The following is a 13606-nucleotide window of genomic DNA, read 5'->3' as shown; positions in this document are numbered from 1 at the left end:
ATATATGCTTTGAGATATCCTTTTTCAATTTATTAAGAAATTAGTTTGATTTGCATAATGTGCAATTGAAATTTGACTTTATTACAGAGTACAGTGTTTCCCCGAAAATAAGACATGCCCTGTTAATAAGCCCAATTGGGCTTTTCAGAGCATGTACCATAATAAGCCCTCCCCTGAAAATAAGCCCGCCCCCAACTATTTAAGCGCATGCGCAACTGGTCCCCGCCATTACCACTGTACCATCGACTGGTACAGCTTGCGGGGCAAAAAGAGGGCTTGCTGCAAAAACAGCAACAGGCCAGCAATGCGATCACCCCCTCGTGCCTGTTCCTTCTCGCATAAAAAAATACCGCCCACCCCAATGGTAAAGGCAGCCTGCCTGGTTCCCTTCCCCACTGTTCCTTTAGCGAGGGGTGGCAGGTGGGGAGGTGAGAAACAAGGCGCGCCTCTTACCTTTCCAGCTCTGTCGCATTCCTCGCCCTTTTGCCCATTGAATACCCTTGTAAACAAAAGGATTTAATGGGCGAAAGGGCAAGGAATGCGACGGAGCTGGAAAGGTAAGAGGGGCGCCTCACGGCCCAACAACACCCACCTCACCCCAATGATAGAGGCAGCCTGCCTGATTCCCTTCCCCGCTGTCCCTTTAGCGAGGGGTGGCAGATGTGGGGGGGGGGGAGAGAAGCGAGACGCACATCTTAGCGCTACCAGAGACTGACAGCTCCGCTGCGTTCCTCGCCCTTTCGCCCATTGAATCCCCTTGTAAAAAAAATCTCGCAAGTTGAACTCATGAGGTTTTTTTACAAGGGGATTCAATGGGTGAAAGGATGAGGAACGCGACGGAGCTGGAAAGTTAAGAGGCGTGCCTTGCTCCCCCCCACCTGCCACCCCTCGCTAAAGCGACAGTGTGGAAGGGAACCAGGCAGGCTGCCTTTACCATTGGAGCAAGGTGGACGGTGTTGGGCCATGAGGCACACCTCTTACCTTTCCAGTTCCGTGGCGTTCCTCACCATTGTGTTCAGGGAAGACCCTGGTAAAAAACAACAACAACAACAACAACAACAAAAACCTTCTCGCGATCTCAAGATGTTTGATTGAACTCACCAGAAGGGTTATTTACCAGCCACTTCCCTGAGCACAATGGCAAGGAACGCAAAGGAGCTGGAAAGGTAAAAGGCACACCTCGCTTCTCACCTGCCCCAGAAAATAATAAGCCCTCCCCTATAATAAGCCCAAGGCCATATTTCATGGGGCAAAAGAAAATAAAACCCTGTCTTATTTTTGGGGAAACACGGTAGGATCAAAATCTATTTAATAATTGTTAGGTGGAATGCATCTACAACTGTTGATTAGAAATAATACAATGTATCTCATCACTTGAAATTATTTTCTCTCTTCTATTCTTTGATAAGACAGACATGTCAGAAAAAAATTCAAGCAAAATATTATCACCAGAGAAATATTAGGTAAGAGTTAACTGTTATTCAATTTTGCTGGGAACAAAATCTACTTGTTTCTATTCTTACATGTATGCATCTTACTTCCCCCACAATTGCTTAAGTTTTTCTTACCAAAGTTGAAAAATCCTCCTGCCCCAGTTCTTTCCTTCCAATGTCATTTATAGATTTTTCTCCCTAGCTATTTCTATAGAAAATACAACCAGTAATCTGACGCTGTAAGATCAGTTTGCTACAGTATTAAAAACATTTGCTCTAGCCAAGGTAACCTAAATATTTATCTCTGACAGACTAATTTTTACAATAAAAAGTGAAGTATCAACTAATAATTCTGCTAAACTATCAACTTCCATCAAACCTGACTCATTTCAGATTTGATGAATGCTTATGGTGTAGCTTTTCAAATTCCTTGAATGCGTCCTCGGAGTCTTTTCAAATTACATGCATCCCTTGAGTTCCCATATTTCTTATAAGCACAACACAATACATATTTCAGCAGATACAGGAATACAGATTTTCAATGAAAACTATGGCAGCTCTTACTCTGAAAAATTGCTTTAAATATTTGATATTCATCAACAGGGTTATCTTCATCATCAATAATAGTTGAATATCCCTCCAGTGCTGTCTCTTCAGCATCATCATCTTCCCAATCCTCATCATCTCCATCTTCTCCAGCCTGTTTTGCCAAAATCTCTAAATACTCTTGACCATCTTCATCGATATCATCTTCATCACTTCCCAGTTCTGTAACCAAACAAACGGTTTTAAGAGTGCTCAAAATTTCATTTAGTCTCTTCCCCTTTAATTATTTTATTATTTGTATTGCATAAAATTCCACGCTTTTTAAAAATCACATGGTCTTTAATACACTAGGTTAGGAATAGAACAGAAATTTAATCATATTATACTATATTACCCAGCTACCAAATGATAACTGCAAACCAGATAGAACACAAGAACATCAAATGAATTGAGCCAGTGATTTAACAGTGTAAGTCTGCTTAGCTTTATTTTCAAAAATAAAAAATATTGGAACAGACTGAAGAGCACAACAAATATGACTAGATATATGCAATCAAGGCCTATGTTCTAGGGACAAATAGTTGCAGAAAATGAAATATATGTTTCCTGGACCATACTAAATTTCCATTTTGATTTTATCACCACCACTACCACCACCACCACCACTCTATTCTGATTTTCTGAAATTAATCTTCCAAATGAAAAGATCTTTCTAATTTGAAAAATTAAATTAAAAAAACAATAGCCGGTAAGTCCATGAACAAGTCAGCAGAGAAGAAAATGAAACATTCCAGAGAAATTCTAGCAATGGTAGTCTTTGCATATTCTTAGACATGGCAAAAGACCAATTATTCATACGCAAGAGACCCAAACAGAACAGAGAATGGAGTACTGTAGGAAAATACTTAATACATAAATACTTCAGTCCAATTAAAAGGCAAAGGAAGCAATCACAGGAAAAAACCACAAAACACACCAAAAATTTCCTGAAAAATTTTCTATAGCTACTTCAGTAATGTTGCTGATCAGCTCTACAGAAAAAACCACTACATTACCTGCTTCTTCATCTTCCTCTGCGTCATCATCGTCATCGTCACTGTCATTTTCTTGTTCAGCATGGCAAGCATATGCTCTTTTTAACCCATTAAATAAAAGTATGAAAGCTGGCAGGATCTGACCCGAAACCTGATTTAAAACCTGTGGTACATGCTCCAAATCAATCAATGCACACAGGCCTAGCACACACATTTTTCTGTCATGAAGTCTGCAATAAGAAAACATCATATTACTTTTGGTTTTAGGAAAGATGCCATGGATTCTACCTGAGATATTCAAAAAGGGCATGGCTGAAGCGATCAATGTGCATGCCCAATAGACCTTGTTACGTTTCTTCATATAAAAGTAGCCCACATTACCTAAAGAAGTTAAATGGAAAAGAGGCACCTGTTGTATCTATATAATCCCTTCTCTCTACATTAGAATTTAATGAATTAAAGCCATAATCCCAGAGACAACAAGCTTACCCCAAGAAACAGTCTACATCATTAAGCCACTGTGTAATGAAGTGATTTGTAACAGGCTCCACGTTATTGGGGAAGCGAAGATTTTCCAAGGTATTCAGAAGTAAATGAGGATTGTAATAGAGAGCAGCTATGGCAACCTGGAGGCACATTGTCCGTAATTCGCTTGTTTTAACTTCTCTAGTCAATCGTTCTAAAGCAGCTTCCACAAATAAGGGTATACACTAAAGAGACGGATGGAAAAATGTTACTAAAGTCAGAGGCAAATATTAACACATCGCTGTAGTGATAAACATTTGATTTTCAATATCCGTATCTTGCAATGCATGTATTAAATTCTTAACTTTTAAACTCTCTGGTATAACAGAAGACACTTTCAGTTATTCAGATCTGCTCTTTCCCTATCTCCCCTCCCCTCTCAGATTTCTTCTTAGGATTACCGGACATAATATAGATGGTACTAAACTTACAACAGTTTGTTTAATGACTGTTCAAAGTTACAATAGCACTAAAAAAATGACTTATGACCATTTTTCACACATGCTACATCCCCATGGTTACGTGATCAAAACTGAGACACTTGGCAACGTATTTATGACAACTACAATGGCTGCACAAGATCAAGGTGGTTCAAAATTGAGAAAAAAGTTAAATGTTTAGGAGTTAGATAGGAATAATTATGAATTTGAAAAGGACAACACTGAATTTGATGTATAGTTCTATACAAATGATATTATATCTTAAAATAAACTTTTACTGAAAATTAAAAAAACAGGACAAGATTATACAGATAATCCTCAATTTAACAACAGTTCATTTAGTGACTGTTGGAAGTTAAAATGGGACTGAAAAAAATGACTTGACAGTTTTTCATACTTATAACTGTTGCAGCATCTCCTTCGTCATGTGATCAAAATTCGGACACTTGGCAACTGGTTCATATTTATGAAGGTTGCAGTGTCCTGCATGTGATTATGTAAACCTCTTTTTCAAGCTTCTGACAAGCGAAGTTTTTAAAATTTTTATGAACAGACTGGACAGCCACTGGTCTAAAATGGTAGAGTCTCCTGCCTGAGCAGGAGGTTGAAGTAAAAGACTTCCAAGGTCCCTTCCGGTTCTATTCTCTAGTCAATGAGAAACCAGATTCACTTAAGATCTGTTAGTGCCCTAACAACTGTCGTGATTCATTTAATAACTGTGGCAATAAAAAGGCATAAAACACCCATTATGCCCATGATAATGAAAGTTCAGCTTTTGTATTCCTTCTTGATGGAACAAGCTTTTTAAAATTCTTTCTTTTTTTATTCACATTGAAAACTTGATGCTTTCTTTTGAAATGAGCAGGAATAAAACAGAAAATGCAGAACATTATAATATTGCTATATTTAGAGGACATGTATTTATTATGACAGTGTTTATTTACATAAAGGTGAGAGGTAACTGATTATGTCCACAGTATGGCTTCCTTCACAGATTTCTGAAGTCTCATTATTTAACCTACCTGATCGATTCCACGGCCTTTACATTGCAAAATGATAACTTCTAATAGTTTTGCTGCATGACATTCTGCATCTTCTCCTGCTACACCTGTAAGGACCTAGGAAATACATGAACTATGAATATTGGTACTCAGTATTATCACTTTCTATAAATAAATTCAGCTATATAAAAATGTTGTCATCTTTAGGTTTCATCAATATATAAATGACTAAATCTTTTTACATATCTATATGAAAGGGATTGAGCTAGGCCTTCCCTTACCCCATGCTCCACTTAATGATCCACATGTATGCCTAACAGCTGTATCAGTGATAACAGGGGTGGAGGTTATTAAGTGAGATCATTTCACTTGCAATCATAATAGGCAAGCTCCATTACGATCATAGGTAGAGAGCTACCTGTCCTACATATAATAAAAAGGATGTGGGAAGGCAGAAGGGAAATCTGAATTAATATACCATGTTGGAATTTGGCTCTAGACTGAAAATCCTCTTGTACATAAACACATTCTGTGCAAGAAATCTCCAATCAAAACAGAGAGACTTTTCATTTTAATAGCAATGATCACCAAAATAAATAAAAGCCTATGAGAACTCAGGCTCATCCTGATTTTAAAAAGCCCAACTTTCCAAGAGATTCCTAACATTTAGCTCTGCTTGGGTTATTGAGAGCACACCTGGAATTAGTTTTTAGTTTTAGTTTTATTAAACATTTATAGGCCGCTCTTTTCCCTGAGGGGACTCAGGGCGGCTTACAATAATAGGGGAGGGGAGTGCAGGACAAAACACAAAAAGAAAATGTGAGTAAAAATAATTAGCGGTAAAAACACAACATTCATTCAACATTCGGGAGGGGCGAGAGTAAAGTCTTATCCCCAGGCCTGACGGGATAGCCAGATCTTGAGGGCTGTGCGGAAGGCCTGGACGGTGGTGAGGGTGCGGATCTCCACGGGGAGATTGTTCCATAGCGTCGGAGCTGCAACTGAGAAGGCTCTCCTCCGCGTAGTCGCCAGTCGGCACTGACTGGCAGATGGAATTCGGAGGAGGCCTACTCTATGCGATCTGATGGGACGGAGGGAGGTAATTGGCAGAAGGCGGTCTCTCAAATAGCCAGATCCACTACCATGGAGCGCTTTGTGAATGGTAAGTAGGACCTTGAAGTGCACCCGGAGATCAACAGGTAGCCAGCGCAGCTCACGGAGGATCGGTGTTATGTGGGCGAACCGTGGTGCGCCCACAATCACTCGCGCGGCTGCGTTCTGGACTAGCTGAAGTCGCCGGATGCTCTTCAAGGGCAGCCCCATGTAGAGCACATTGCAGTATTCCAGCCTAGAGATCACAAGGGCTCGAGTGACTGTTGTGAGGGCCTCCCGGTTCAGGTAGGGCCGCAACTGGCGCACCAGGCGAACCTGGGCAAATGCCCCCCTGGTCACAGCTGACAAGTGATGGTCGAAACTCAGCTGTGGGTCCAGGAGGACTCCCAAGTTGCGGACCCTGTCTGAGGGGTATAAATTTTGACCCCCCAGCCTGAGTGATGGAACGTCGGCCAAATTGTTGGGAGGAAAACACAACAGCCACTCGGTCTTGTCCGGGTTGAGTACCAGTTTGTTAGCTCTCATCCAGTCTTTAACAGCCTCAAGACCCCGGTTCATCACGTCCACTGCTTCATTGAGTTGGCACGGGGCGGACAGATACAACTGTGTATCGTCCGCGTATTGGTGGTATTTTATCCCGTGCCTCCGAATGATCTCGCCCAGCGGTTTCATGTATATGTTAAATAGTAGGGGGGATAAGACCGAACCCTGCGGCACCCCATAAGTTAGGGGCCTCGGGGACGATCTCTGCCCCCCTACCAACACCGACTGCGACCTGTCCGAGAGGTAGGAGGAGAACCACTGCAGAACAGTGCCGCCCACCCCCACCTCCCGCAGTCGTCGCAGAAGGATACCATGGTCGATGGTATCGAAAGCCACTGAGAGGTCAAGGAGAACCAGGATGGACGCATGGCCTCCATCTCTGGCTCTCCAGAGATCATCGGTCAATGCGACCAAAGCGGTTTCTGTGCTGTAACCGGGCCTGAAGCCGGACTGGAAGGGGTCAAGGTAGTTAGCTTCCTCCAAGGTACGCTGAAGCTGGAAGGCCACCACCTTCTCAACAACCTTCCCCACGAAGGGGAGGTTGGAGACTGGACGGTAGTTATTAAGAACGGCTGGATCCAAGGATGGTTTCTTCAGGAGGGGTCTCACCACCGCCGCCTTGAGCGCGGCGGGGAAGTGCCCCTCCCGAAGAGAGGCGGTAACAACCGCCTGGATCCAGCCTCGTGTCACCTCACTGCTGTTGGCAACCAGCCAGGAGGGACACGGGTCCAGTATACAGGTGGAGGCACTCACAGCTCGCATAGCCTTGTTCACATCCCCGGAGGCAACATCCTGAAACTCAACCCAGAGATGGTCTGCCAAGTCATTCCCTTGTGTCTCGGCTGGATCTGCGGGAGTGGAGTCCAGGTCCGACCGAAACCGAGCAACTTTGTCCGCCAAGAACTGAACATACTCCTCAGCCCTACCCTGTAAGGGGTCCCCCGTCTCCCTCCTATGAATTACCATTCATGCAGCAGTTAACAAAATAGTAACAAAAGTGTTTCAAAATTCTACTTCATTTTGCACCATTATGTTTGAGAATTTGGAGGCTGGACAATGGTAAACTTGTCTTTCAACATCATTAGACCAGTACTATGATCTCATGTTGCTCTTTGGCTGCAGATTGTATGTGAGCAATATAGTCTATGTGCAGAACGCAAATGGACTTTATCACTAGACATAGATAATATACTATGCACATTTGACTGCAGCCATTTAAATCTACTCTGGAAGATGAATTAAAACCATAGCAGACATACTATTCACGTATCTTTTTTCCTAGTTTTAAAAAGCCATGCAATATTATTCTGAGGAAGATATAATGGGTTACCTACCTTTTTACACATACTGTAGATCATTTCTAGGTATTTTGTATCAGACAGGAGTGTGTCTGTGTCAACAGTCACATAATTATGCAACAGTGGCATCATATCTGTATTTTAAAAAATAATGCTACAAATGTTATTTATGTTCCCACCTCTTAATATTCATAAAAATACGGTATACATTAGCGTTTCAGTTTATGTCATATCATTTCCCCTTTGAAACATGAGCTCCACAAGGCATAATGTATTCACCTGTAAAGTAATCAAAACCGTCCTGCTGAAATACCTCAAAGACCAGAGGCAGAAGCTGCCACATCTGTGCAGAGACCTGCTGACAGGTCAGACTGTGAGCCAAGGAGAAGATTTCCTCATAGAATTCTGGAACAGATCAAAGTATCGTTAAGTGTGACTTTGATCAAATTAGCAGGAGATTGTTTAATGTGTTTATATTATTTAATACAACTAAAAAAAATACCTAAAACATGCTGTTGTAGAACTGTTCCAATTACTTGTAAACAGATACCTTCTAACTGCTGAGTAATCTGAAATAGAATATTTAAATGTAAGACAAGATATGTATAAAATTGCGTACTTTGAAATGAAAAAAAAAAAAACAATTTTGAGATTCAAATAGTAGGTGATCCCCCATAATCCACATTCATTCTTTTCCCCTCTTACATAATACCTATACATTTTTGCACCTTTTCAGAACAACATTTTACATTTGCTTTATCTGTTTTTATATTTTTCTTCCAGTCCAGGTGCAGAATTTTTCAGAAGCTATTTTATTCTAGAAAATAGATGTAATAATGAAACCTGATACTTTTTTTTCTGGGATAGCTGATATACAGGTGAAAAAAAATATGGGACTTTTTTATATATGGCTATGGCAGCAGAATTGTTATATGGTTAAAGTTAGAAAGAGTATATACCCACAATGGAAAGAATGGATTTTGAAATTAACAGAGTTAGCTGAGATGACAAAATGCTCTGAGATAATGAGATAATGATTTGATTAAATTTCATGCAACCTACAAGCCATTGATAATTTTTTTTGCAGGATAAAGAGAAGAATCAGCTTTTGACTTTGTATTTTGAAGATTAGATTAGACTTAACTAGATAAATAATTGCAGTTTTTAAAATAAAAGTTTAACTACCTTTGATATCTTAGAGGGGCTTTTTTTGATGAAATTAAAAACATTTACTGTATTTTTCAGAATATAAGACACACTTTTTTCCCTTTTAAGAGGCTGAATATTTGTGTGTATCTTATACTCTGAATGTAGCCCCATTCACCCGCCGGCCCCTACTCTTCGGCCTCCACATGTTCTCTTCTTGGTTGCAGATTGCCATTGACAATGGCTTGTTTTTTGGGCTGCCCACATTGCGTTTTCAAATGCTTCCAAATGCTTGACACACAGTGCCCAAAATGACTACTCGGAACAGCTGTTGTCTTCTCTTACCCCTTTCCCACTTTGCCCGCTTTAGTCACTCGACTTCCCTCTGAGGATCAGCTGTGCTTTTGCAGCTGTTTTTCAGCCCAAACACGAGCTAAGCAATTTTCGGTGCTTTGCCTGCTTTTTTAATTGCTCCAACCTCAAAACCAGCGAGCTAACTAATGTGCTGAACCTGACCAGGCTAAGGACTAGCCAGATGAATACCTGGTAGGCAGAATTTCCTCCCCCCCCCCTCCATTTTCCTTCCCAAAAACTGAGGTGCGTATTATATTCCGGTGTGTTTTATACTCTGAAAAATATGGTAATCAATATTGATTTTTAGTATGAAGACTATGAGTAATTTAAGATATTTTATAGATTGGTGTTCCTTAAACCCAGAGAGGTGGTTGAATTTTCAATATACATCATATTAAAAGAAAGTTATTTTTGTTACATTTGATGCGTTTTTATCACTTTGTTTTGTCATTCTCTTTTCTTTTACTTTGTTAGTTTGTATTTTAAAGTATAATGTCAAAAACTTAATAAATGCATTATTATTATTTTTCATTAAGAAACATGGAGGGTTTTTAGCTTTCTAGCCAGAAAGCTAGCAAATGCGATGTTTCCATACCATAGAAAACTGGCTCTTTCTACAGTCTTCAGAACAATCACAAGAAGAGTGCCTTCAAGAGTGTTGAAATGTTTCTGAAGGCACAGAAGGCTGGATAATCTTTTCTACTATTCAGAAAAGTCATGTTTACTAGCTTTCTGACTGGAAAGCTAATAAATGCAATGTTTCTGAAGGGCAGAAAGGCTGAAAAGATCTCAGAACTTCAGGATACAAGCTTCTTTTCTTTAGCATACACACACGAGTTCCTCCCTGCATGGAGGATGAGGATAAGAGAAAACCTTCCAAGGAACTAGGAAGCTTTCAATCATCTTTATAAGCTTCTGTGTTAACTTTTTAGGGAAGACTAAAGTGGTTTGCAAAGTGCCCGAACTGCAATCATGTGACCATGTGGGTAGTGCAGCTGTCATAACTTCAAGGAAGGACTGTAAGCAATTTTTCCTGAGTCGAATGGTTGCTAATTGACCGTTTATAAGTGGAAGACTACCTGCATTCATGCAATAATCAACAGATAATTCTTGCAGTTCATAAAAATGCATATAATACCTCCCCCCCCAAAAAAAAACACACATCAAGAATATGCTATTTAGTTATTTAGTTTCATAAATAATGTAGTCAAGTTAAGGCAATTTGCAAACATAAAAAAATAAATAATAAATGAAAAAAAATTTAAACCAACTAAAAAGAGCTCCCATAAGATCAATTCAAAGTGGATAAATACATAAGTAATTAAAAAGGAATTTGTATAAGCTTATGTATTTTATGACTTAAATGCTCCCAATCGAATACAGCTTCACATTTATGAATAGCGTGTCCCAGCCGCGCTGCTAGCTCCGCAGAGAGGAACAAAGCTCCTTGCTTAATATAAGCACTCCCCCTGCCTGCAAGATCTTAAAAATGGCAGAGGTTGAAATATGAAAGTTTTAGAAATAACCAATTAGTAAGAAAGAACAATATAATCAGAGAAATACAACTACACGTCCAGCCCAGAACTGGCTGAGTCTAAAAACTGGGGAAGAGCAGCAAGGAGGAAGGCTTTATAATCTGTAGGCTCAGCCCTATTGGTTACTGGATAGAGTGAACCCTACGTGACTGCTGTCTCCACCAATCGTGGAGAATGCATATAACAGATGAAGTCTATTGCCTTCACAGTTATCTTGGAAAATACCTAGAAACACAGCTAGGCTACTGGATGAATCAGTTCTGATCCAGCAAAAAATATAGATGTTTGTATCAATTCTCAGTCAATAAATAATGTTTGACTACTTATTTAATATATGTCTGTGCTTTGTAATTTGAAACATTTTGAAGACATGATCAAATACATTGTAGTAGTACACATTACTGTATACTAAGAAAGAACAAAACAAAACATATTCATTTAAAAAATGGACAGGGGGAAAATATTTTCTTTCAAAATTCATATTCTGCAGTGCTGGTTAAATATACAAATTTTAATTAGCTGCCTAAAAATACTATAGTAGCCTCCCAAATTTTGAGTGGAGCATTCCAGAGCAGGAGTACCATCGTACACTAGATCCACATACACACACACACACAAACTCAAGTTGCACTAGATGTTATTAATGTTCTGTGCAAGTAGTAATTTTACTTGTATTGGAAATGATACCAGTACTGAAATTCTCTATTCATTTCATCACTAGTAGATGCAGGATTGTATTTTAAAAAATACAGAATCAAATTTTTGTCTCATTAGCTTAGGCTGCTACTTAATTGTCCAACAAAACCTGTCACAGACCAACAAAATAGTGTTGTCCTGCCCCAAAAGGCATCCTACTAAAATAGGAAAGGGGGGGGGGGGATATAATTGCAAATAACCACAAAAATCCTTACCTCTTTGTGATCTTCAACTACACTAAGAAGTGTATCAATAGTATTCAAAATACCCATAGCTGTTACTGCTTTATCATCACTCCCTTCTTCATCTGGTCCTGTCTGAATCACCTGGTTAAAAGTCATTGCCTAAAAACACAAAAAAATATCAACTAAAAGTTATACAGTTTGAGAAACGGATAGTAAAGAATCAGTAAAGAAATCTTGACTATGTTTCCAAGAATGTATGCATATTTACATTATACATTAATTAAATATTTATTAAATATTTGTTTATTTATGTTTATTAAATAAATAAACATACCTGCGTGAGGGGGACAAGCTATAATCAAGAGAATTTGGATTTTGTTTTCTTATGGCTGAGGGGCTTAAAAAAAATGATGCGGGGTTTGTGTTTTTTGCCTCATTGGGAGTTATCAAAGTAGCATGTTTTTGCAAACCATTCAAAACAGACACTCAACAGAGTACTGTCATTAGCGAAGCACCTATCCTTCTTTCCCAATTTAGGTGATATCAAATGAAAGCAGAAAAATGAATTCACATCTTATTTTTTAGTATTTAAAAAGGGTATCTATTCATACTTTCGTTATTCCGTGTTATTGGATACATATGCGGCACTTAACTACAAACACAGGTTTACCACAGTGTAAATGTACCTATTATCCCTGGGTAGCAGTCAAACTTTAGCTAACATCCTACACAAATATTTAGGAAATGTCTGAAGAGAAATACAGCCAATGGAAACGTTAAAATAGATGAGATGAGCAGCAAACATATCAAATAAATAAATAAATAAATAAATAAATAAATAAATAAATAAATAAATAAATAAATAAATAAATAAATAAATAAAAAAAAATGTACTGGAGCCAGACTTACCAAGTGCTGAGTCATCTCAACTGCTATAGGAGTAACTTCTTCACTATATTCACAGATCATTTTTTGAATTACATTGGTAAGATCATCATTCTCAGTTTCTCTAATTATGTGAAGAAGGGCCTGCATTACAGGTCTAATGAATGGTGTTATATATTCTTTAGCTGCAAAGGAAGTAAGTATAAATATTACTTTTTCATAGTCATTCACAAAACTGAATGACTTAAGCATTTTTATTTGTATTTTAAAAATATGGTCTGAAATAGACCCTTTCAGCTATTATTTAATTAATTTTATAAATAATTTTATAATAATAAAGCTGGCTGGCTTTATTTTGAATAAATATTTTAGTAGTACACAAAAAATTCCAGGTCTTCCCTATGTCCCTCCCTGAATATTTGTACTTATTTCTCTCTTATATGAAAAGAGGAGGCATAGACTTGGATCATTATTCTGTCTCCGTCTGCACCCATGAGTCTGTTTTTCTAAAAATTCTCCCCTTTCCTAACTGTAAGATGCTCCAGCCCTCAAGGTCACCATTCAAACGGCTCCAAGAGACTAAATAAGAGGTCACAAACTCATATCACTCCAGAATGCACCTCAGTCATTTACAACATAAGAATGATAACTAAAAACAGGACACCCTCTTTTGATCTTCCCTTAGAATGACAAGAAAGTGGACTTCATGTGTCTAAAAGTCCACTCTTACGTTGGCAATAGGGTGGTCTCACATTTAGAGCTAAGATCTGTCAGCTTTGGGATTGTGTTTCTGACCCTAAACTTGTAGTTTTATGAATACAAATATTGCAGCAGCCCTGGTGGAGATGGCATGCTGATGTAGAGTGCTATTC

The 13606-nt window shown here is 38.9% G+C and overlaps 1 protein-coding gene and 1 non-coding gene across 2 annotated transcripts in view; both read right to left on the bottom strand.

The window, feature by feature from the left end:
• IPO7 (importin 7) overlaps positions 1–13606 on the bottom strand; it is a 53732-nt gene that overhangs the window by 5323 nt on the left and 34803 nt on the right. Inside the window, exons 15-23 of the mRNA XM_032223138.1 lie at positions 12759–12919; positions 11880–12008; positions 8436–8502; positions 8213–8338; positions 7970–8067; positions 5001–5096; positions 3503–3723; positions 3035–3243; positions 1998–2201 (exon numbers count right to left, since the gene is read on the bottom strand). Coding sequence (XP_032079029.1) covers positions 1998–2201; positions 3035–3243; positions 3503–3723; positions 5001–5096; positions 7970–8067; positions 8213–8338; positions 8436–8502; positions 11880–12008; positions 12759–12919 — 1311 coding nt within the window. The remainder of the gene's footprint in view (positions 1–1997; positions 2202–3034; positions 3244–3502; positions 3724–5000; positions 5097–7969; positions 8068–8212; positions 8339–8435; positions 8503–11879; positions 12009–12758; positions 12920–13606) is intronic.
• LOC116523786 lies at positions 7664–7844 on the bottom strand. Its single transcript, XR_004257144.1, has one exon. It is a non-coding gene; the product is annotated as a small nucleolar RNA SNORA23 (small nucleolar RNA).

Source organism: Thamnophis elegans, chromosome 1 (genome assembly GCF_009769535.1).
Source record: "Thamnophis elegans isolate rThaEle1 chromosome 1, rThaEle1.pri, whole genome shotgun sequence".
NCBI classification, from domain to species: domain Eukaryota; kingdom Metazoa; phylum Chordata; class Lepidosauria; order Squamata; family Colubridae; genus Thamnophis; species Thamnophis elegans.
Note: the sequence above shows the minus strand (reverse complement) of the source record. Positions and strands in the feature narration are given on the sequence as shown.